Source organism: Salvelinus fontinalis, chromosome 14 (assembly GCF_029448725.1).
Source record: "Salvelinus fontinalis isolate EN_2023a chromosome 14, ASM2944872v1, whole genome shotgun sequence".
Taxonomy (NCBI): Eukaryota; Metazoa; Chordata; class Actinopteri; order Salmoniformes; family Salmonidae; genus Salvelinus; species Salvelinus fontinalis.
The window spans coordinates 5779375-5802914 of record NC_074678.1 but is presented as its reverse complement, the minus strand read 5'-3'; the positions used below and the strand labels follow the sequence as shown (position 1 = coordinate 5802914).

The following is a 23540-nucleotide window of genomic DNA, read 5'->3' as shown; positions in this document are numbered from 1 at the left end:
GGGTCGATAGGTGAATGTCATTCTGCACGTGGCTAATAGGAAAGAGGAGAAACGAGACGTTATGCTGATGATGATACGTGTGTATTCATTCCCACTAGGCCCCTAGAATAGGAAACAGAGTGAAGGATGTTATGCTTCCTGGATGACGTTAAATGAGCATTCACACCAATACCTGATTGATCTTTCGTAAATTACATTTGATATGATTCCCTTTGATCAACAGCTCATGTTGAATACCATTGTATTCTAAAAATAACTGGCAATATTCTAAAATTAAAAAATATTCTAAAATTCAAAATATTCCAAAATTCAAAATATTCTAAAATTCTAGACATTCTAAAAGCGGCCTCCACATCTTTCTATTTAAATAGTTTAAATCTCATGTAGATATTGTGGCTGGATAGTGCAACCCTCAAATAGCTTTCAACCGTGTAAGTCTGACACAGAGGCATTACTTTGCTTGAGTTTATTAATATACATGATTATCTGTTACAAATAAAGGATATCATACAAAGATTAAGCAAAACTACGGTCTTGGATTCAGAAATAGGTTACATTAGCCTTTCCTGTATAGTGTACCATGGCATTATATTAATCAAAATGCGTCGGGAAAAAATGGTTGCTTGTCAGTGGAATAAAATGGAAAGAAATATGAGAAGAAAAAAAATATGAAAACGTCTAAATGTTTGTAACCTCCCAAGGATAAGTCCTTGTTGATGTTGTTGTTGATCAGGAAGTTACTCATCCCATTCTGCTGTTATAATCCTATTGAACGTTCTATAATAAAAATACAGGGAACTCCATTTGAAAAGTCGTCCATCCTGGTGTCTCCTCCTCACCCCAAGGAAGGCACTGTGGTCTTGACCGTGAATAAAACTAGAGATGGACACTGACAGCCTGACAGACAGATTTATTCTGTCAGGGTTTCCATATCTTTGGAGACTAGCCTTTCATTCAGTCAAAACCAAATTGTAAGAAAGAATAAAAACAGTCATTTGCTACAGCATCCAGTCCCAGTCTAGATGTCTTTGGTTAAATTGGTTGATGTCTTTGGTTTAATTGGTTGATCTCTTTTGTTTAATTGGTTAGTACAGACAGCGACAGTTCAGCGATGCTCAGGATAGGAGAGCTCACAGAAACAGCCTCTCATGATTCCCCCGCGTCGCTTGCTTTCTCATCAGATGCTTCAGGTTTGCGGACAGTATAGGAAGCAGGTCCATCGCTATAGCTCCGGAACGAGAGGAGACTTCAAGCTAAAATGGAGGGCAGATCTTAATCATCCCTGTGGGGGCCAAGCAGGGGTCTTACTGTCTGTCTGTGTGGGACAGACGTGAGAGAGAGAGAGACCCCAGCCCCACCGTGAAGCCTCTCTCTCCCCACTCTCTCCTCAGTTGACCGTGGGCACGTGGTTCAAGCTGTACTCCTTGGCTTTGAGCCGCAGGTTGGCGATGCTGTTAGCCATGTTCATTCCCTGGGATGTATTGGGGTTGGAGCATGTGGGGGGGTAGGTTGCCATGGCACTGGAGGAGAGAACGGTACAGAGGGCAAAGGTCAGATAGAACTGTAACCAGCGGCGATGGAGCCAACATGACAATGTGAGTTCAACTAGAATAGCATCGATATTAACATCACAGAGCTCATCATGAGGAAAAACATCAAATGTGTTTAATTGTTCATTTAAAAGTCAAGATTTTGGCAGTCTTTTTAATGATGACTGAATAATTCATTTGTTTTCACTTACTTTGGAAAATACCAAGACACATCAAGCCAAAAAATAAAAAAATAAGGAACCACATGTAGTAAAGTGAAAGAGTACTTGCTTTGTGAGGGCAGCATTTTCTGTGGCACTCGCATTGGCACTCCCTCCGGCATTGGGTACCAGCTTAATAAGAATATATAAATGGTGATGTATGTGTTAGCACCACATTAGTGTGATATTATTCACTGGCATTACTTCTGGTCATGTGACTATCCACTATAGTGAGTACAGCCAGGTCAGAAAGCCATCCCAATTTAGTCATTTAGCAGACGCTCTTATCCAGAGCAACTTACAATAGTGAGTGCCTACATTTTATTATTTGTCCCCCGTGGGAATCAAACCCACAACCTTGGCGTTGCAAGCTCCATGCTGAGATACAATTGGAGAATGGAGCCTTTGGCCATAGCGACCAGGCCAGAAATTTTATACTTAGTTTCATGGAGGGGGGGGGGGGGGGGGGGTTACTGTAAATCACAACCAATGTAACCAGAGGCACAAAAAATCCTGCCCAGTAGAGCCTGCTGTTGCTCTAGTGTTCATTATTTGGTATTGTATGACAGAGAAGGTCACAGGGATCAACAGTGGATTTAATACGGTTTGTTTTCAGATTATCACCTCATCACGAGGGCCATTGGATCTCTCATTCCTCCCTCGTGTTAAGGAGAATGGAGAAAAGGAATGAAAAGAGAGAAAGACTGACCTGTTTACAGATACTCTGTAGTTCTAGAAATAGGACTCAATCTATATTGTGCCACCATAGATTATACAAAACATTCATGCACTGTGTTTTTAGAATACTAGTTTGTGATGGGTATAAGAAAAGTAATTGGAGAGAGTGTAGAACTGGCAAAAACTGAGAGATGGAGAGGAAAGTATAGGCCTGACTGGATTTAAACACTAAAACTATGACAAATAGGGCCAGGTTTTTCTACTGTTACTTGTAACACAAATCTCCAAAAAGAAACACACTATTGGCTAAACCTGACTATTGTTAATCTAAGCCAAGGTCGAATACAGTGACTGTTTCATTGGATCCAGGCGGAGCAAAAGAGAGATCTGGAAGGGTTAGTGTCAATATGCGGTGTATGCAGGTAAGAAAGGAGGAGGAAGTAGTGGTGGGGTGTTAGTGAGGGGAGAGGGGGTTGGAGGTTAGGGGTGGTGGGGTGTTAGTGAGGGTAGAGGGGGTTGGAGGTTAGGTGTGGTGGGGTGTTAGTGAGGGGAGAGGGGGTTGGAGGTTAGGGGTGGTGGGGTGTTAGTGAGGGTAGAGGGGGTTGGAGGTTAGGTGTGGTGGGGTGTTAGTGAGGGGAGAGGGGGTTGGAGGTTAGGGGTGGTGGGGTGTTAGTGAGGGGAGAGGGGGTTGGAGGTTAGAGGTGGTGGGGTGTTAGTGAGGGGAGAGGGGGTTGGAGGTTAGAGGTGGTGGGGTGTTAGTGAGGGGAGAGGGGGTTGGAGGTTAGAGGTGGTGGGGTGTTAGTGAGGGGAGAGGGGGTTGGAGGTTAGGGGTGGTGGGGTGTTAGTGAGGGGAGAGGGGGTTGGAGGTTAGGGGTAGTGGGGTGTTAGTGAGGGGAGAGGGGGTTGGAGGTTAGAGGTGGTGGGGTGTTAGTGAGGGGAGAGGGGGTTGGAGGTTAGGGGTGGTGGGGTGTTAGTGAGGGTAGAGGGGGTTGGAGGTTAGGGGTGGTGGGGTGTTAGTGAGGGGAGAGGGGGTTGGAGGTTAGAGGTGGTGGGGTGTTAGTGAGGGGAGAGGGGGTTGGAGGTTAGGGGTGGTGGGGTGTTAGTGAGGGTAGAGGGGGTTGGAGGTTAGGTGTGGTGGGGTGTTAGTGAGGGGAGAGGGGGTTGGAGGTTAGGGGTGGTGGGGTGTTAGTGAGGGGAGGGGGTTGGAGGTTAGAGGTGGTGGGGTGTTAGTGAGGGGAGAGGGGGTTGGAGGTTAGGGGTGGTGGGGTGTTAGTGAGGGGAGAGGGGGTTGGAGGTTAGAGGTGGTGGGGTGTTAGTGAGGGGAGAGGGGGTTGGAGGTTAGGGGTGGTGGGGTGTTAGTGAGGGGAGAGGGGGTTGGAGGTTAGGGGTGGTGGGGTGTTAGTGAGGGTAGAGGGGGTTGGAGGTTAGAGGTGGTGTGGTGTTAGTGAGGGGAGAGGGGGTTGGAGGTTAGGGGTGGTGGGGGTGTTAGTGAGGGGAGAGGGGGTTGGAGGTTAGAGGTGGTGGGGTGTTAGTGAGGGGAGAGGGGGTTGGAGGTTAGGGGTGGTGGGGTGTTAGTGAGGGGAGAGGGGGTTGGAGGTTAGGGGTGGTGGGGTGTTAGTGAGGGGAGAGGGGGTTGGAGGTTAGAGGTGGTGGGGTGTTAGTGAGGGGAGAGGGGGTTGGAGGTTAGGGGTGGTGGGGTGTTAGTGAGGGGAGAGGGGGTTGGAGGTTAGGGGTGGTGGGGTGTTAGTGAGGGGAGAGGGGGTTGGAGGTTAGAGATGGTGGGGTGTTAGTGAGGGGAGAGGGGGTTGGAGGTTAGAGGTGGTGGGGTGTTAGTGAGGGAGAGGGGGTTAGAGGTTAGGGGTGGTGGGGTGTTAGTGAGGGGACAGGGGGTTGGAGGTTAGAGGTGGTGGGGTGTTAGTGAGGGGAGAGGGGGTTGGAGGTTAGAGGTGGTGGGGTGTTAGTGAGGGGAGAGGGGGTTGGAGGTTAGGGGTGGTGGGGTGTTAGTGAGGGGAGAGGGGGCTGGAGGTTAGGGGTGGTGGGGTGTTAGTTAGGGGAGAGGGGGCTGGAAGTGTCATTACGGAATGGGTGGTTGGGTTAAAGTGTGGTTATTGCAGGAGCCTGGGGTCTGAAGGAGAGAGCGGTTGGATTTGTGTTTTTGGTGAAAGGAGTAGAGCTATGACAATGATAGGAAGGGGGGGGGGGGCGAGAGGGTCTACCTGTAGGGAGAGGCACTGCCCCAGGATAGGTAGTCATTTGGGCGGGGGGCCGGACGGGGTACGATGGGCTGCTCCACGGCCGTGACGTCCCCGGAGTAGGACTTGAGGAGCGAGGCGTTCTTGCTGGCCAACATGGCGCGCTCGTTCCGACGAAACTTTGCTCTTCTATTCTGAAACCACACCTGGGAAAAAGACATACAAATGAGCTCAAATAAAATAACTCATGTACAGTAGTCCCTCAAATAAAATAACTCATGTACAGTAGTCCCTCAAATAAAAGCAGTCCAATTGATAATGACAGCAATTATAGACATTTAATTTAGCTACAGTTTATAAATTACTTTTAATACCGATATAAATCCTTTACACTATATCTCTATGTAAAGTGTTATTCACATCTTTATATTTCAGAACTTATATCATATGTAACTCCTGAATTTAATGATATCAACTACTTCTCCATGAGATTCATGTTTTACATTTTACAATGTGTAAAAAAGGATTAATATGCATGTTTTAAAAGCCAATTTTTTAAAACCTTTGTTCATATCTAATAGATACTGTAACACTGAGCCGTATCTCTCAGCACGCCGGGATGATCAAATACTGTCCCTTCAGGATCGAGTCTTCGATACCACACACACACACACACACACACACACACACACACACACACACACACACACACACACACACACACACACACACACACACACACACACACACACACACACACACACACACACACACACACACACACACACACACCACATGCCTCCTTTGTTAGCAGATCAAGGGCCTGACTGGGGAACTAATAATGCCGTTCCTGACTCTGAAATCAAATCCATTATTAAACGTTTTGGGAGCGCTGAAGCTCGGGAGGCACAGCTTACGCAGTGCCTCAGGAATGAGCCCAAAGTCTCTTTTATCAAAGGATTTCTGCATCCCGCTCTGGTACGAATTAATCACAGATGTTCGCTCTCTCTCCTTCTCTCTCTTGTTCAGTCTCTCCCTTTCTCTCTCTTTCTCCATCTCTCTCTCTCTCACACACACACGCACCCACACATACATAACTGTGCCATCAAGATCTACCCAATGTTTTTAATAAATATCATACATTTGTCTGATTTAGCGAAATAGCCTGCAAGGTCCTTGAGTCCTAATAGTTTCCATGATGAGAGGACACAAGAACGTGGGAGCCTGAGGATCACTTATTAGGATTGTGCTGTGGTCCTCTTTATGATGAGATAACACAAGAACGTGGGAGCCTGATGATCACTTATTAGGATTGTGCTGTGGTCCTCTTTATGATGAGATAACACAAGAACGTGGGAGCCTGAGGATCACTTATTAGGATTGTGCTGTGGTCCTCTTTATGATGAGATAACACAAGAACGTGGGAGCCTGAGGATCACTTATTAGGATTGTGCTGTGGTCCTCTTTATGATGAGATAACGCAAGAACGTGGGAGCCTGAGGATCACTTATTAGGATTGTGCCGTGGTCCTCTTTATGATGAGATAACACAAGAACGTGGGAGCCTGAGGATCACTTATTAGGATCACCTGGCTGGGGCTATTAGGATTACAGTATGCTAATGACTGGGAGGTCGTGGTCCTCTGTGGCTCAGTTGGTAGAGCCGATGAGGCCACCCAAACTAAAAATGTATGCTTCGGATAAAAGCGTCTGCTAAATGGCAGACTGTGATCCTACCTGCACCCGTGCCTCTGTGAGGTTGACCCTGCGTGCCAGGTCCTCTCTGACGAAGGCGTCGGGGTAGTGTGTCCTCTCAAACACCCTCTCCAGAGCCTGCAGCTGGCTGCTGTTGAACGTAGTCCTGTTCCTCCTCTGTTTCCTCTTCTTCTTCTCCTCTGCGTTCAGCTGCTCGTCTACAACACAACAACATCATGGTCAGACGGAGGAAATAATGAAAGGAAATCCCACTTCGCACAGACTAACTGTAGAATATAATCTGTGATCTAATAGAAAACGTAAACGTCCTCTCACTATTGGCTGTCTGCTCCCAATAAGTATTTTTATATCCTACATTTGTTTATCCCATTTATACGCATGCAGGTTCACACAGATAAACATACTACGATAGAGATATATGTTATATTTTATACTGTGTATAATGTACTGAATACAGGTACACACACATAGGCTTACAGTACATAAACACTTCCTGTCAATAGCACTTCCTGTCAATAGCACCATATTGTCTCTCAAGTGTGTTCACTGTGGACTGTTTCTACAACCCAGTTTGTTGTCATCATGTAACGTAATGACAGAAAGAGGGAAAGATAGAGGGGGGGGGGGGAGAAAGGGAAAGAGAGAGACATCGTTACAACACTGTATAGAGCCATAATATGACATTTGAAATGTCTCTATTCCTTTGAAACTTTTGTGAGTGTAATGTTTTCTGTTCATTTTTTATAGTTTATTTCACTTTTGTTTATTATCTAGTCCACTTGCTTTGGCAATGTTAACGTGTTTCCCATGCCAATAAGGCCCTTTGAATTGAATTGAATTGAGAGGGAAAGAGAGAGAGAGGGGGAGAGAGAGAGAGAGAGAGAGAGAGAAGTAGAGGAGAGATAGAGAGAGAGGAGAGAGAGAGAGAGAGAAGAATGAGAGAGAGAGAGGAGAGAGAGAGAGAGAGAGAGAGAGAGAGGAGAGAGAGAGAAGAGGAAGAGAGAGAGAGAGAGGAGAGAGAGAGAGAGAGAGAGAGAGAGAGAGAGAGAGTGAGAGCGAGAGAGAGAGAGAGAGAGAGAGAGAGAGAGAGAGGGAGAGAGAGAGAGAGAGAGAGAGAGAGAGAGAGAGAGGAGAGAGAGAGAGAGAGGAGAGAGAGAGAGAGAGAGAGAGAGAGAGAGAGAGAGAGAGAGAGGAAGAGAGAGGGGGAGGGGGAGAGCAAGAGAGAGTGAGAGGACTTTTCTTGTCAATCACCAACTATGTAGGCTTTATTTCTCTCCTCAGAGGATGTATTCTCTCTTCTATGACCTTATTGTATTGAGAATGGTATCATTCCTACTGTTGCTACAGTGGGCGAATGTGTGAATCCAAATTAAGCCTACAAGTCTCTTTTGGGGGATAGTTGCACAATTTCAGGCGGAAGAACAACCATTTACAGTTCTCAGTAAGTTCCCACAATGTTGTCATCTTTTACCCATTCTTCAATGGAAAACCATGATGAATGCACTGACCAACCGCCCTAAAGTATATATTAAAAGGCCTATTCTCTTAGTAAGTTAATTTTTTATAGCAAGGCAACACAGAATGGAGTATATATTGAACTTCATGTTTCTCTTTACTTTACCAATCACATTTTCTGTCTCCTATTGCTATGGTTGGCCTTGTGGTCGAACGTTTGGAAGACTCAAGAAGGCCCCAACATTTATATGCTAGGGCAGGCTTAAAATAACATTTTAAATCACTATCTTGTCCATTTCAACGTTTTAAATATGTAGGTTTTACATCAGGAATACACCCGGACAGACTAATAATACTGAAACAAATTGCGCACAGTCGACATTGGGAACACAGTCGACATTGGGAACACAGTCGACATTGGGAACACAGTCGACATTGGGAACACAGTCGACATTGGGAACACAGTCGACATTGGGAACACAGTCGACATTGGGAACACAATTCCAGGGCTATAAGGGGCGTATCTTAATTATACCATTAACGACTGTGTAAAAAAAAGTTTGAAACTAGAATGTATAAAATACATGTATTATGTTATGCTAATAATTTATATTAATCTGAAACCAATTGTGAATGCTGTAAAGTTGCAATTACACTCATTTTAATAGGGTATCTTGTTGTAAACTAATGATAAAAGAACAACTGCCAAGTCAAGCGTAGCAGCAGACGATATTAAAAGGACTTAAAGGCTATTTCTGTTATTATGTTATTCATATCAATTACATGTATGTATCATAGCGTAATGGGCGTGAGAAATGGGCTTCAAAAATAATTATTAGGCTAAATAATTGTGCATAAAAAAATATACACATTTTTACAATACAACGATTGCCAAAATAATATAATCGATATAGGCTATTTGTTTCTATCAAATTTTGCTGATGTTTATTCGTTGCCAAAAGGGATAATGTGTAAGTTTCGAAATGACTAATTTAAACATGAACTGAAAATCGATAAGATAGTTTTGCACGAGGAAAATACCCACTGGGCACAAATGTCAGTTCACCGTCTAGTTTTGATTTACATTTGGTTGAGTTGTCAACTAACGTGAATTCAATGTGAAATCAACCAACAATGTCACTATGTCATTGGATTTAGGTTGCAGGTTGGGTAAAAAAAACTAAAATGCCTTACATTGATGACTTTTGCAAATCCAAACTGTTTTCCACGTCATCAATTATTATTATTTTTTTATGATATTGGAAACAACGATTATTCAACCCGTTTTTCCCAGTATGTATGTTGTTTGTCCCTGCTAAAAGAATACATTAAAAGCATGTCATTATGTGAAGGCCTAAGAAATATAATCATCTGAGCTGAAAACATTGGGCCAAAGGTGCCGTTGTTGTTTCCATACTGACAAATAGAGTGATGCTTTACTGGAGGCTGATCGAACCACAGAAGAAACCTTTTATGTGGTAAACGGGGTGAAAACCATTCAATTTCAACGGATGCCTATAATCATGATGATTTAGGCCTTAACCAAATGATAGTAGTCTAGAGCCTACTGCGATCTAACTCCACGAACAAAAAATGTTTATGGGAATTAGTTAAAGCTCGTGTGAAATTGTTGATAAAATATTTTAAAAGTAAGAAAATTCACCACGATGATTTATGGGCTTTGCATGATGTTAATTGTCCAAGCTATGTGTTCCTCCTAATATTACAAGTTAATTGCTTGTTTTCTATAGGCCTAAATGTGTTTACGAATACCAAACATTACACAAACATCCCAACATGATTAATTACGGAACATAATTATTCTTGACAAGCAGATCTAATGACGTTGTGTTATTTGATCCCGTAATTGTCACAGCCATGTCAACAGGACACATCCGATAATTATGACAAATTATTATGTAGAAATATTCTGAAGTTGTTTGACAAGCGAAATAACTGTGAATTAACGACATCAACTTGCGCCTTTCCCCTTACTCACGTTTCTCACATACCTCTCCTCGAGGTCCGATTTAGCCGTAAAATAACAATAACACTCATTAAACCCTAACGTTTCTGTCAACCTCTCCAAATGACTCTGGATAGGAGGGCGTATCACCCGGTACCTGACGGGTTCATTGACTCTCTCAACAGTATGGCTGAATGGGGGAAACCCGCGGTGTTCTTTTGCTTTTAATGGGGTGTATCCAAATGGACTTCAGTCTCCTCTATCGTATTTACAAATAATAATGATAGACAAATCACATTTCAGGCTATCCTCCTGACCCATCTAAGTCATCAAGGCAGTTGTGGACGCCTCCATAGTAGTGTTTGTTTGGATTTATTATTGTAAATCTTGACTTTCCCATAATATTTATTTTGTTGACCATATCCACCAACATCGCCATACTTCGTTGACGTCAAAGTGTTAATGGTAAATGAATGGTCGTTTTCAGTGTAGTCGTCAGAAATGATATATTACCACGAGTCGCGAAGGACTCTATATATCAACGGTAAAAGACTGTGCAAGACTTAATGAAAATAAATGAAAGTAGCTTGCAGTATTGTGTTCATAATTCTGTACGGTATTTGTTCACGCTGTACACTGCAACTCTTCTCCAAAGAGACCCACTCAAATTACCGATGGCGCACACCAAAATGGGTTCAAACCTCAAATCATACGGATTATTCTGCGAATTATTAACAACATGGGTTCCTATAGTTTACATAATATAAACCTAGCCTGCATTTGCTAATGTAGCCTAATAATCAATTTCTGCGTTAAGGTGTTAATCAGTCCCGAGTGTATAGGCTGCACTTAGAGTACACTTCTTACTTACTCTCCTGCTGGGTGGTGTCACTCCCACTGGTCAGCCCCGGGGACTCCAGCATATTCCTCCCTGCCTCACCGACACTCTCGTCCGCCTGTGTCCCAACCATTTCCCTGGCCTCCTCCAGATCCAACAGGTGGCTCACGGAGAAGTTCTTTTTGGCTTGAAGGTTTTCCAGATTCGATGTAATCGGACTCTCCAAGCGATTTGATATCGTTGCTTGCCTGTCCCTTACATGTGCATAGCTAGAAGTCATGACGCAAATAGGATACAGTAGAAAAAAACTGAGCAATAATAATAAGCGAGCCAAATGTATCCTTGCACATAGAACGCACGAACAGGAACAGCGCCTACAAACCAGCCGGAGAAACCTCCGTTTTCCAAGCAAAGCACAGTTGCTGCTCACATCCAGACGCAGCAGTGGCGGTAAACCAAACTTCTACAGATAGAAGAAAAAAGCGTTTCCCCTTGTTTGTTTTCCCTCGATCACAAATCTCTACGCATCCGGTCCATCCATACACGCGCATAAACAACAAATAGAGTCTCCATATAAAATCACAGCGTCCTGCATCTGGGTTTTCAAGAAGTCCTCTTAATAAAAAGTCCTCCCCACTTCCCACTCCTGTTGACTCACGGTCGCAACTGACTGAGCTTTACTGATGCCGAACAGATGCGCTCGTGTGTGCGTAAAGCTGGCTCAGTTCAGGGCTGAACGCACTGGGAAACTGACACTGCAATGGCTAAGGCACCTTTCTTGAAACTATTGCTTTTTCTCAGTGAGAATCAGTCGACTCACTCTTGCTTTCCCTTCGTTCTCTCTCTCTGCTTCGCTCAGTCTCTGCTTCTCTCTTGCTCTGGCACTTCAAATGAGGCGCACGCTGGCACGCTGCGGATGCTGCCTGAACCAGCCGGGGAGTAAATGAAACTCTGAGACTCCTGGGAGGGTAGATGGACCATAATAGGAGTCCGTAATTACGTGGCGATGCTTGTGTGCTGTTTCTGACGTTTCACAGACCCCCACGCTACGCTCCCGTCCTCCTCGAGCTCTACCCTCCCCTTTCAGCAGCACACAACCACACCAACAACATCCCCACCACCCAAAACCCACTGATTAAGGCTTTTTAACGAATCTCTGGCAACCTTAACCAACCCCTTGGACCCTGCGGCGCGAAGAGCCCCAGGAGCTCTAGAGGGGAGGGATAATTATCACCCCATGTGATGATAGCGCCAGTAAAGAGATTTTAACTGTCGGGGTATATCGGCCCCAGACCAACCCAATCACTATTACTGTTCAGGACGATTTATTGTCAATGTCTCCTCGTAAAACTGTTATCAGAACAGCAATTATGCAGTATACTTTGAATAACCACATATCTGATGAACATGTTGCCATGGGACACATTTTCATCAGATATGTGGGTATTCAAAGTATACTGCATAATTGCTGTTCTGATAACAGTTTTACGAGGAGACATTGACAATAAATCGTCCTGAACACAAGTAAAGAACCTCTCCTTTCCAGCTCATACATTTTGTTAAAATGTCGAAACATTCATTTTTGAATGTTCACGCGTTTATAGTTCTTCCGGCCTATGGAGCTATTACATGGACTCCTGGCTACAATAGCTAGGTCAAAATAATCCCAAATAAAAACAATGGCAACCAATACATTCTGAAATTAATCAACTGTAATGATGCCGTTATTGGCATAGTTTAGCTATGATTCACCCTGGCACACAATAGGCTATAACCAAAGCCAAACCCCAGACATTCTAATAGGCTGCACAAGCCGTTGTCTGACAAACATACATTTGTAATACTTTGGGTTAAGTGCACAATTCTTTTCAGAATTGTTGGAATTGGGGTCTCATTTGTGTGCGCTTTGACTGGGGGTCTTGACAGGGGGGCTCGGGGTGGGATGGAGGAATGGTGGAGGAATGGAGGGATGGAGGGAGTGACGTGTTTAGATGGCAGGAGTATAGACCCACTATAGGCTCCATACTGCCATAGACATCCCGTAGATTCCAGCCCCTGATCTGGGAAAAGAACACTTGATGCCATCAAAGGGATGCGGATTGAATCCAGATGTTCTTTTCTCGTTCTTTCCATGTATTTAATGAAGGCGCGGGGATAGAGTAGTGTTTTTCATCATTAGTTTTCCCTCCAGATTTTTTTCTCTCCTGCCTACATGTTCATTCCAGTGCCAGTGTAAAAAGCCTCCTCAACAGTCTCCGCCTAAACCTCAAAGCTCCATCTAGTCTACTCTTTTCACTCCCGCTTGAATAATGTTAAACGACAAAAGTTACGACGAAACCTATTTCTTCGTGTTTGTCTGAACAAAAAGAAAGGTCAATGTTACTCTGTATGAAATGTGCCATCCGAAGTCTGGCCTGACCTTTGGAACTATAGGTCTATTCCGGAAAAATACATATTTCCTATGATTATTTCTCATTTTAAATCCTTATAGCCTGCATTCTGATATGTATACCTTATTAAACGTGACACATGTATGTACACATATCGTATTCAAGGTAGCAAAGGGAAGTTTCAGGAGAGGAGAATATATGTGAAATGTTTTTTAACATCAGCTATTGCCGCCTAAATGCCTATAAAAGCCCCAATCTCTGCACTTTTGCAAGGTTCAAGCAAACATGTTTTGCTCGATAAAGGTCCAAATGTAAACAGCACTTTTGTAATTAATATGTAATTAAAAAGCATAAACATCGTTACCCATCCATCCAAGGAATCAAATTATGCCCATGCGATATAGTTGCGTCTTTACACACGTGGACCATTGACCCTTGATTGTCATTTCAGGCAAAGGCAATGATTAGTCTGACAAAAAACTCATACTATTTCACCGTTAATATGTTTATGGATATAAAAAAGCACAAATAAATCAAAGTTTGAGTTGCCATATCTCCATTATGTTTAACTTCTAGGAATTTCTTTCACATAATTTTGTATCCTTGTAAAACGTAATAAGCTCAAATGCACCGACATATTACCAACAATGGGGAAGAAACAACGAATTTAACGTAAATGGCAAAGGGGGGGAAAGGGAGACGTGCGCAGTTACAGTGAAATACCGTTATTGCCTTGCTGTAAACCGAAGTCTAAATTTCAATAAGATAATTTGATCACACACTTTACACTTAATTTTGGCCATCTTCATAACAGTTCAATCAATGTTTCGTGCATATTATGTGCAGTTAAGGAATTCTCTTTGGATATTCAAAGAGTGGCTACAGGCATAAGAGAAACGTAAGGTACCAGGCATACATCATTTTGATACATCATTTGTGAAAGCTGTGTAACAGTCAGTAAAGATAGGCTACAAGGAATCGTACAAAATGGGTGCTGAGCAGACATTTCACAGAAAAACTACAATTAAAAGTTGAAATAATCTACACAAAATGCATTTTTGGTGAATACCTGTTTTTTCAGACAATAACATGAGTACAGAAACATAATACAGTATAAATAATAACCAAAAGGTTTGAAATAATGGGCAATAATGTCGGCCTACTTTAACAAGGCCTATTGGGTTTTAGATTGTAGGTTTATGGAGCAATGACTTGAAGTATATGCTCTAAAATATAGTTCAATGCTTTGGGACGCATGAAACCGTTGCCTACAGAAGAAGGCAACAGCAGCCGTTGGCTTTATAATCAGAATCAGCGCGGGTGAATTAATTTCACACGCGCATGGCTTTGTAAACTCGGCGTGTTGTTTAATCGGGAGCAGATTGGTTTTTATGTCGGAACACAACACAGGCAGCTTGCAATTAGCGTGAGAGAGTTTTCAATGTTGGAACAATAGAGGTAGAGACTAGAGAGAGAGAGAGACAGTGTCCCATGTCCCTCCAGAGTCGCATGGCCCAAATGGCAAAGAGGGGAACTGAAACTGAAATTTGCACATTCTTCCACTGCAAATCAACCATTCCAGTGTTTTACTTGCTATATTGTATTTACTTTGCCACCATGGCCTTTTTTTGCCTTCACCTCCCTTATCTCACCTCATTTGCTCACATTGTATATAGACTTATTTTTCTACTGTATTATTGACTGTATGTTTGTTTTACTCCATGTGTAACTCTGTGTTGTTGTATGTGTCGAACTGCTTTGCTTCATCTTGGCCAGGTCGCAATTGTAAATGAGAACTTGTTCTCCACTTGCCTACCTGGTTAAATAAAGGTGAAATAAAAATAAATACATAAAAACTGAACACACAGTGACGTATCGGCAATACGGGTATCAATATTATAACCAAGTGGAAACACTTACAGTAAAGTATCTACTGTTAAACCACGAACCAGTGAAAATTAAACAGCTTCTGTGCGTTCAAATTATTTTGATGATGTCGATTAGAAATGGCCAATGTTGATTATATTGTTATTGAAAACATCTGCCAATTGTGGATTCGAATGTTGTAATCCGAACTCGGTGCCTGCGCGAGGGATTTGCAGTTCAACAGGTCTCAAGATGAGAATTCCCTCGTCGCAGCAATCAGTGATGGAGAGGGGGTGGAGGGGTGGGGGGGGCAACACATGGTTTCGCGTCCAGGATATGGAGAGTCAACTAGGAGGCTATTTTACTCCCAATTAGAGAAATAAAGGTGGACATGGGCCAACGCGCTAACCCAATAGGCACTAAGGGTCACTGGACAGCACTGCAGCCAGCTAGTCAGCCCGGCCGACAGAGACGCATGCTGCCGACTAAGATGAGTACAAGTTCTTCAGCCAAGGGCAAGGCAATATTTCAGCTAATACACCACGAAATCAGCAACAACAGAAAAACGTACAAAGTGTGTGTTTTCATTTGGGGAATTGAATAATCGCTGGTTGGTTGACCAAACTGCAATTATCCTTAAAGTCAATGGCAATGCACATGCAGGCCTAGTAACCTTCAGTGTTTCTCAGAACAATTTTCAACAATTTCGATGCGTATTTACATAATTATTCAAACACAGGCCTACATCTTTCTTAATAATCAACGAAAATTTAAAGTAGGCTAAATTAAATAATATACAATATAAAATCTAATTAACTTTCGTTCAATAAGCTATATATATGCCTAGCGGTTTCTAAATGAATAATTGTATGTCATACACTTTAAAAGAGAAAATGAATATGTCTGATTCCATATCATATATGATAACATGAGCAGACTAGGCCTGGCCTGGCCTAAATACTTATTACACTGATTCCACGGGTTATTAAGCCCACATTATCGACATGAAAATGTATAGCAAAAACTGTATTTCTCTCTCTCAACTTCTAATTCAAGGTAGGCATATGTTTCACACAGTTCCATATATCTACAGCTGTATTACCGATTTCGATATGGCTGAGGTTAACAAATAGACCTATAATTTAGAAATAACTTGATAAATAACATGATCGAAGAAGCCCAAATATAAGGCTACACCTTGGCCTATTAGAGCCTTTACACAAACAGCATTTTTTTTTACCGCCATAAGCAAACTATGCAGTGCAGTTATAATTGAACTCTCGACCATGAACTTTAAATCATAAATAATTAACAAATAGCCTATCAGTTGTTTAATGTCAGTGTACTTTTTCTTGATAGGCCAAATTTGAAATTTAAAGTGTACTTTTTCCTATATATGTTAAAAATAAAAGCGCACCAGGAATTAATTATATAATATAGCATATTCATTAATTAAAACATTTGGGCTACTGGGCCTAAGCCTTAATTATTCATGATTTATGCAAATACAATTCATTTTCCATACTCCACAGTGTCAAGGTCAAAATTCAATAACGCCGACGGGCCAGATGGCGGAGATTTTCAGTAAAAGTTGATCTCACAGCTTCTCTGTGGTTGGTTCTCGGGTTACACGGCCCTTCTCGACCTGTCGAGGGACGCTAGCGCCACATAAATCACACAGTGCTCTAGAAGTCTACTGCGTTCTGAAGTTGTTGGGCTTTACCGCTTCACCAAACCCAATGGCTAATAGTCAATTCCAATTCGTGTTTTTGTAAACTTCTACCTTATAGCCTTTAGATTCCATAATAGTTGGTCACATACCCTACTGAATTATGCAGGTCTCTATAGTTAAATTAGTACAAGTCAGCTCTATACCTTTTCAGAATGATTTATCCCATAGAACAGTCGCTATACTATGTTCTGAGACATAGATGCACTATTAGGCCATAAGCAATGGCATACACGCAAATACCGGTAAACATCCATCAATAAATAACACATTGTTATTAAACAAATTAGTAAAATATCATCATTTCAGGCAGGATATTAAACGCATTAAAGCGTTGACCTGTGAGGTGGCGGGGACATTCAGTGGTCACTCACTACTCGCTAACTAATTAAAAGAGCTGGGTTTATGGTCTCCCTTTCAGACGGCCAGATGTGACCAAAGCGCTGTAAAATCTCGGAGCGGTTTACAGAACGCTAACTGCACTTTAAAATGACTTGAAAAAGCGATGGGAGTTCGAAACTATTCTCCCTAAATTCCACTCCGGCTCCAATAAGGAATCCGTTTACCTTACAGCACCTAGAAAGACAGATTGAAACAGATCATTCAAAATACTAATTTTGATGAATGAAAATGACAAAAACAAAGCAAAATCATAAAGAGATACAAGTTTTGTATTCATTTAATTATAATACTTCATTCATACTAATTTAACCAACCAAGATGACATGAACAACATAGAAGTGTTCCAATGAACAGGTTTTGTGCAGATGCATTCATGTTCAGAATATATATAGAAAACATTTAAAAAATGAACACATACCCAAATACTAACCACATAGTGTAAAATAAAATGTTTAAATATCCACCACTTTTAATAAGCCCATTTCAATACAAAACAACAGATGTTGGATTTAAACAAATTCACATAACATTCATTGTAAGGATAATATTTTAAAAACAAACCACTTGGTACTCTCTGGCACACAACCAGGGGCATAAAGCTTGTTTTTACACACAAGACAACTAGCTGCAGCACACTCATATCAGATAAATGTTATATTGCTGTAGACACATTTGTTCCATAGAGTGCCACTGAAAACAAGCTGTTCTAAAGCCATAACAGTAAAGCAGCAACATGCCATGGAGCAGTTTCCTCTCAGAGCATACATACATTATGAGATATCCCCTTACCATTCCTTAGGAAGCCTGCTGGAGATCTGCAAGTCTTTAATATGCCTGAGACAGACAGACTTTGGTTTTGGGAAATACCAGCCCTTCGATAGCAAAACCCGACAGATAATATGTTGATCTACAACATACAGAGAGGATAGATCTGGCAGCGCTGCTTTAGTGAACACAAGTATCTTCTATTCATCTGTAGCCTGGATCTGTCCAGAGGAACATTCAGGGGTTTAATGTTAACCACCTCCTTTCAGCTTCACCATAAAGACAAAGCAGGCCAATTTTAAAAGACGGCTATGCTTTCAGTTCTACATATGCTTGGCTAGGCATGACACAGAGTATTCACTTCGGATGTAAATGTTGTGCAAAATAAGTGCTTGAAGCATTTTAGACACCGCCACATTAAGAGCATACAGACAAACCACCCGACAAACAGTAACAAAATACAAATGTTGTTCGCTCCACAATGAAGACTCAGTGAGCCAGTTCTCAGACAGTACAAATCAAAATGAATTTCCCCCAACGGTAGAATGTTTATACACATACAGTACACAGGATTGTTACACAAAGAGAGGAAATATCCCCTAATGGATGTATTGGACATACAGTATTAGTATACTGAGGCTACGTAGTAACGGGCAGGACTGACATTCTGGGTCAGTAACAGTCTGTTACTTTGAACAGTGAAAGTAAGGGCTGACATCTCATGGACTACCCCTCGTCTCAGGAAGCCGGGGCCTCAACCTCGCTCTGCCCCGCTAGGGGGATGTTGGCCGTTTTACAGTCCTGATCGCTCCCTGTCACTACAGGGTAGTCCTGCTGGAGAATGGCACTGCCTGCCTGTGTCTCAGTCTCTACCCCTGGTGTGGACCCTGTATCTGGGGGAGACGGGACATTTGCCTTTCCCTGGTTCTCCATGACACTCTTCTGCTTCCTCTCCTCCTCCTCCCGCTTCCTCTCCTCCTCCTCCCGCTTCCTCTCCTCCTCCTCCTCCCGCTTCCTCTCCTCCTCCTCCTCCCGCTTCCTCTCCTCCTCCTCCTCCCGCTTCCTCTCCTCCTCCTCCTCCCGCTTCCTCTCCTCTTCCTGTTCCTCCTCCGTGGCCTGGAGGTGTAGTTGCTGCAGCAGCTCCTCCAGCTTGTGGGCCTTGCGGAGCTCGTTCTGCTGGATGATGGCACACAAGTGCTCCGTCAGCTGCTCCTTTATCTCTGTCTTCTTGTGGAGGTCCAGCTTGGCCGTCACATACTCAGACTCCGCCTTCTCATAGCGTTTCCTGAACAGAAAAGGAGACAGGCAGATGGATTTATTAGGAATTTGTTTTATAGCAAGGGAAGGAATACATGGCATACCTCACCTGACAAAAACTTCTGTGAAATCGAAACGTTGTTGATTTGGGCTCAGAAAAAAAGTCACTGTGGAGCAGCAACATTCCTTGTGCAGGCCACTCATTCCTTTATCTCCTTAAATAGCATTATTTTTTCAGCCCAGCATCATTATTCTCAAGTTTAGGATGTACATATCACCATCCTTTTTTCATATCTGAGGGGACATTGTTTTATCAATGTATTGGGATGTAATGAAGGAGTACGCTGAATAACCTGTAGGGAGCAGTGTTTCCAGGGTTTGAAAGAAGGAAATGTTCACTGCCATAACAGTACAGCTACAGACTGCTGTGGTTGATTTTTTATTGGTGATACAACAAGAATAATGGCTATTAGTAAATGGATGACCTCCCCTGATTGAAAAGAATCCCATCTCCGTGGCAAGGATTCAGCATGTTCTCCAAATCGTGTGTTACCTTGCAGTGTTATAGTCCCAGCTGGCCTGCTCTATCACACCTCTCAGAATGCAGATGTCATTGGACACCATATTGTCCAGAGTCTGCAACTCTTTCTGGATCCTCTTCAGCTTCACTGACTCTGCCTGGGTCTGTTTGGATCTGTGTACACAGAAAAACAGGCATTCGGGTGAATTTGTGCAAGTGTAACCACAGCAAGTGTCCAAAGGAAACAAAGTGTATCAGAATAGCTGGTAGTGATAATGTGAACTACGGCATCTGTCCTTACTTCTCAGCGATGGTCTTGGTCAGGAGGGCTTTCTTGCGCTTATTCCTCTCTTCCATCATCTTTTGGTCTTGCTGAAGCAGCTCTATGCGAGTCTTCTCCCGACTACAACAACGAGGAGCATTAACACCCAATACAGAGAAAGGCAATCAACAGACATGAGGATGATCTAAGACAATAAAGGACAGGCCTAATTAGCCTAAGATAAGTATTCTCCAAATAAAATCAATCACTGCACTCTTCTTGGTTTTTGGACCCTGTCAGTGTCAACAACATTACTGGCATGCCAAACTAAATGAATGTACAGGCATTGATCTATAACTCATTTATGATAACAAAGACTTACTAACAATTTCACCTCTTGTTTTTCCAACTCCCTGGCAATAGGCGGTGTGTCCTCTGCTGGTGCAGGAGCATGGTTTACGGCAAGAGTCTCTTTTTGGCTGGGTTCCTCCACCGGCTTTGTGGGGGTGACGACGGGCTGAATGACAGCCTGCGGCAGGGCCTTAGTGGGCTGCGGCGGAGGCTTGGTTAGCTGCTGCTCGGGTGGTAGTGCAGACGAGCCGGGTCCACTCTTTTGCTGAGTGGCTAACTGGAGGGCTCTCTCTCGCTGCAACTGCTGCCGACTCCGGTTAGTAGGAGCTGGTTTCCGTCCACGACCTAAAGCCGCAGGCACCGCCTGGTCTGATGAATGAGGTAAAACAACAGAGATACAGGGATACTGGATATCGATACACTTTACAGACGTAACTAGCTACTGAATTGACTAATGAATGGATATATGTGGACAGCCGACTCTTGGCTAAGCAGATAACTTTATACTAGCCCTTGATCATGAATCTCAGTTTCATTACATTACACATAACAGTCATTGGACGAAGGTGTCTTCTGTATGGGTAGTTTTGTTAAGCATCCCCGACGGTCAATCTAAACATACACACGTGACATTGTGCTAAGGTTTTGGAAACATTAGTACCTTATCTTTCATATCAGCTGGAAATATTAAGTTGATACACACCTTGATAGGGTTAGTGTTCCCACACGGCCATACCTCCATGTTACAGTGCGCGGTTACGGAAAACAGACGGATGACAAGAGGTGACCACCTGTGCTAATTAGCTATCCTGTGTGCTCCGAACACCTGTGTGTAAGCATCATTTGAGAAGTGAGCAGAAGTGTAGTTTCATTGCTTGGAGGCACCCATAGCTGTAAGGATCTATGCAAAACTGCTACAGTAAGTGTATGTCTTTTGATTTGAAGGATTCTTTCTCGCTGATGAAAGGGTCATATTTTTTGGAAGCCGTATCACAAGCGATGATTATTGACGTTTCTAAAACACAGCGTTGGGATTGTAGTTCACATGAGGCAGTTGTGGGCGTAGCTAATGGCAGAGAACTGTAGGGAGAAGACAGAATGTCACCTAGAGTTTGTGAGCTAACCTTATGTAAGCCCAATATGTACTCTTAAGCAGCCTACCATTACTCCTTAAGGTCCAAGGATCTTATGTGATTTTCAGACGAAGATTGTTTTGGCTGCCAGAGCCAACCAAATACTCCATCTAAACGTGAATCGATTTTCAATTGCGATAACGATCTAGAAACATACAACCCTTTACTTCCATGCCACATCAAAATAACGTTATACACTTTCCTATACACTGTTTTAACCGGTTTCATCACAGTTGCAGCCAACAGTATTTTTCAGTCACAACACGTTTATGTCGGCCTTCTTCAGTTACACACAGGTGTTTGGAGCATGCTAGACAGCTAATTAGCACAGGTGGTCACTGTCTTCTGTAAACAAGTAGTGTAAAATGGAGATAGGTTTAGTGTTCCCACACTGCCATAAAGGTGTGTATCAATTCAACATAAAAAATAAAAAAAGATTACTTATATCTGATATAAGGACCACAAAGGTCCTTATACTTCCAAAACTGTACCGAAAGCGATGCATGTTAATGTTCAGACCGAGTGTCGGGGATCGTAACAAAACCTGCCCCTACAGAAGATGCCTTTGTCTAATGACTCTTAGGGTGCGTTCGTAAATTCGTTCTGACTATCTACTACAATTTCAGAGCACTCTCGTCTGAGTGTGCCAGAGCGCAGAATAACTGATGAATTTACAAACGCTCGACACCCGTCGAATATGGTCGGTGTCAGTAAACGTCGGCAAAAAAAACGTAATCACATTGTTGCCAACAGCAGTTAGTCACCTACGCTATGGATAACATGAAAACAACCTAACCAGCTCTGCTAGAGCGAGCAAAATGGTCAGTGAGGTGTTCTCTCAGTTGTGTCTGGAAGTAGCTAGCAAGCTAGCCAACGTTAGTTAGGGTGCTTGATGCTGTTCGTTGTGAGGTTAGAACGCTAACATTACTCATCCGCCAATGCGTCCAGTGTACGCTCCGAGAGCAAAACGCTTTGAATTTACGAACGCCCAGTGCGCACTCTGGTACTCCAGATTGAATTTACAAACACAGCCTTGTGTAATGTAATAGAACTAAATCATGATTATCAAGAGCTGACGTTATGATAGCTTGAAGTCAAGTTTAAGTTACCTTTTTGCTGCAACTTTCGTAGCTCCTCTTCCGAAAACCCTGACCATCCCGCCATTTTAAGATTGATATCCTAGGAATTTAGCGACACGAGATACTTGTTAGCTATTAAATATTTAGCGAAACCATCAACTTAAAATGCCAAAAGTAAGTAACAATCCAGCAAAACTTTCTACTTAGCCGCCATCTTTGCTTATTGAAGCCACGTCAAAGACCCGAAAAGGACCAGTGAAGGGACATTAGAAATAACGCCTGTATGATTTTTTTAAATTCTAAATTGTAGTTTATTAATTCACATGATGTGATATTCACCGGTTTATGTGCTGTTAGACTAATTATAAAACACGCACAAATACTCAACTGAAATTGGTTACCAAGCAAAAAGCTTTTTTTTTTTTTTATAATGTAAAAAGGGAAACACTGGCAAATACTTTGGACACTAGTATGCTTCAGAGCCAGAGTTTGTCAAGGGCAGTTTATACTTGGTCTAACGACATGAATGTGTGTAGACGATTAGAATGCGACAAATGTCGCTGGTCAAAATAACATTTAATTTATACTCCGGTGAAATGTCTGTAGACCGTCGCTGTGACTTTTAGTTTCCTTGACGCACGGACGTGAACAAAAGTATCTGCGACTGTCGCAACGTCCGTTGTCGTGGTTACCGGACTGACACAGCAACCAGACCAAATCAAATGTTATTTGTCACATGTGCCGAATACAGGTGTAGACCTTACAGTGAAATGCTTATTTACAATACCTTAACCAAGAATGCAGTTTTAAGAAAAATACCTACAAAAATAAAAAATAAAAGTAACAAATAATTAAAGAGCAGCAATAAAATAACAATAGCGAGGCTATATACAGGGGTACTGGTACAGAGTAAATATGCGGGGGCGCCGGTTAGTCGAGGTAATTGAGGTATTATGTACATGTAAAGCTGAGTTCTCCTGTGACAAGATGCGAGAGTTCTAAAATTCTCCTATAGAATGACCTACTTTTATTTCGTTACACTGTGGCAGTAAGCTATTTTCTGTTAGCTCGCCATTAGTTTGTAAATAATTATGTTGTCGTGGATTTATTTTCCTGTAATAACGAATAAAAAATTGCTAAAGTAAAGACTGTCAGCTATACTCTGCCTCTGGTGAGTCTCATTATTTGAACT

General features: G+C 42.6%; 2 protein-coding genes across 8 annotated transcripts; both read right to left on the bottom strand.

Annotated features, from left to right (window-relative positions):
* Nucleotides 1–451: 451 nt before the first annotated feature.
* On the bottom strand, nt 452–11609 carry LOC129869441 (paired mesoderm homeobox protein 1-like). Of its 4 annotated transcripts, none has more exons than XM_055943856.1 (5): nt 10628–11609; nt 6357–6532; nt 4645–4826; nt 1817–1882; nt 452–1520 (listed from the first exon to the last, which is right to left on the bottom strand). In XM_055943856.1, exons 1-5 carry the CDS (start codon nt 10872–10874, stop codon nt 1388–1390), a joined length of 804 nt encoding a protein of 267 aa, XP_055799831.1. In that variant the 5' UTR covers nt 10875–11609; the 3' UTR covers nt 452–1387. The 4 variants fall into 4 exon arrangements, with proteins under 4 accessions (XP_055799831.1, XP_055799830.1, XP_055799832.1 ...); XM_055943857.1 differs by having other exon boundaries at nt 1465–1520; nt 1821–1882; XM_055943855.1 differs by lacking the exon at nt 1817–1882.
* A 5631-nt stretch (nt 11610–17240) lies between these two features.
* On the bottom strand, nt 17241–22606 carry LOC129869439 (RAB6-interacting golgin-like). 4 transcript variants are annotated; one of them, XM_055943850.1, is made up of 5 exons: nt 22379–22606; nt 20172–20505; nt 19825–19926; nt 19557–19697; nt 17241–19031 (listed from the first exon to the last, which is right to left on the bottom strand). In XM_055943850.1, exons 1-5 carry the CDS (start codon nt 22431–22433, stop codon nt 18485–18487), a joined length of 1179 nt encoding a protein of 392 aa, XP_055799825.1. In that variant the 5' UTR covers nt 22434–22606; the 3' UTR covers nt 17241–18484. The 4 variants fall into 4 exon arrangements, with proteins under 4 accessions (XP_055799825.1, XP_055799826.1, XP_055799827.1 ...); XM_055943851.1 differs by lacking the exon at nt 22379–22606 and having other exon boundaries at nt 20180–20330; XM_055943852.1 differs by lacking the exon at nt 22379–22606 and having other exon boundaries at nt 20168–20257.
* Nucleotides 22607–23540: the final 934 nt, after the last annotated feature.

Coding starts and splice junctions, on each gene's coding strand:
- LOC129869441 (XM_055943856.1), bottom strand. CDS start 10,874: ATGACTTCTAGCTATGCACATGTAAGGGACAGGCAAGCAACGATATCA. Junction 6,533..10,627: donor TGACACCACCCAGCAGGAGA/GTAAGTAAGAAG, acceptor GTTGTGTTGTAG/ACGAGCAGCTGAACGCAGAG. Junction 1,521..1,816: donor ATGCTGCCCTCACAAAGCAA/GTACTCTTTCAC, acceptor TCTCTCCTCCAG/TGCCATGGCAACCTACCCCC.
- LOC129869439 (XM_055943850.1), bottom strand. CDS start 22,433: ATGGCGGGATGGTCAGGGTTTTCGGAAGAGGAGCTACGAAAGTTGCAG. Junction 19,698..19,824: donor ACCAAGACCATCGCTGAGAA/GTAAGGACAGAT, acceptor CTGTGTACACAG/ATCCAAACAGACCCAGGCAG. Junction 19,032..19,556: donor TGGGACTATAACACTGCAAG/GTAACACACGAT, acceptor TTTTCTGTTCAG/GAAACGCTATGAGAAGGCGG.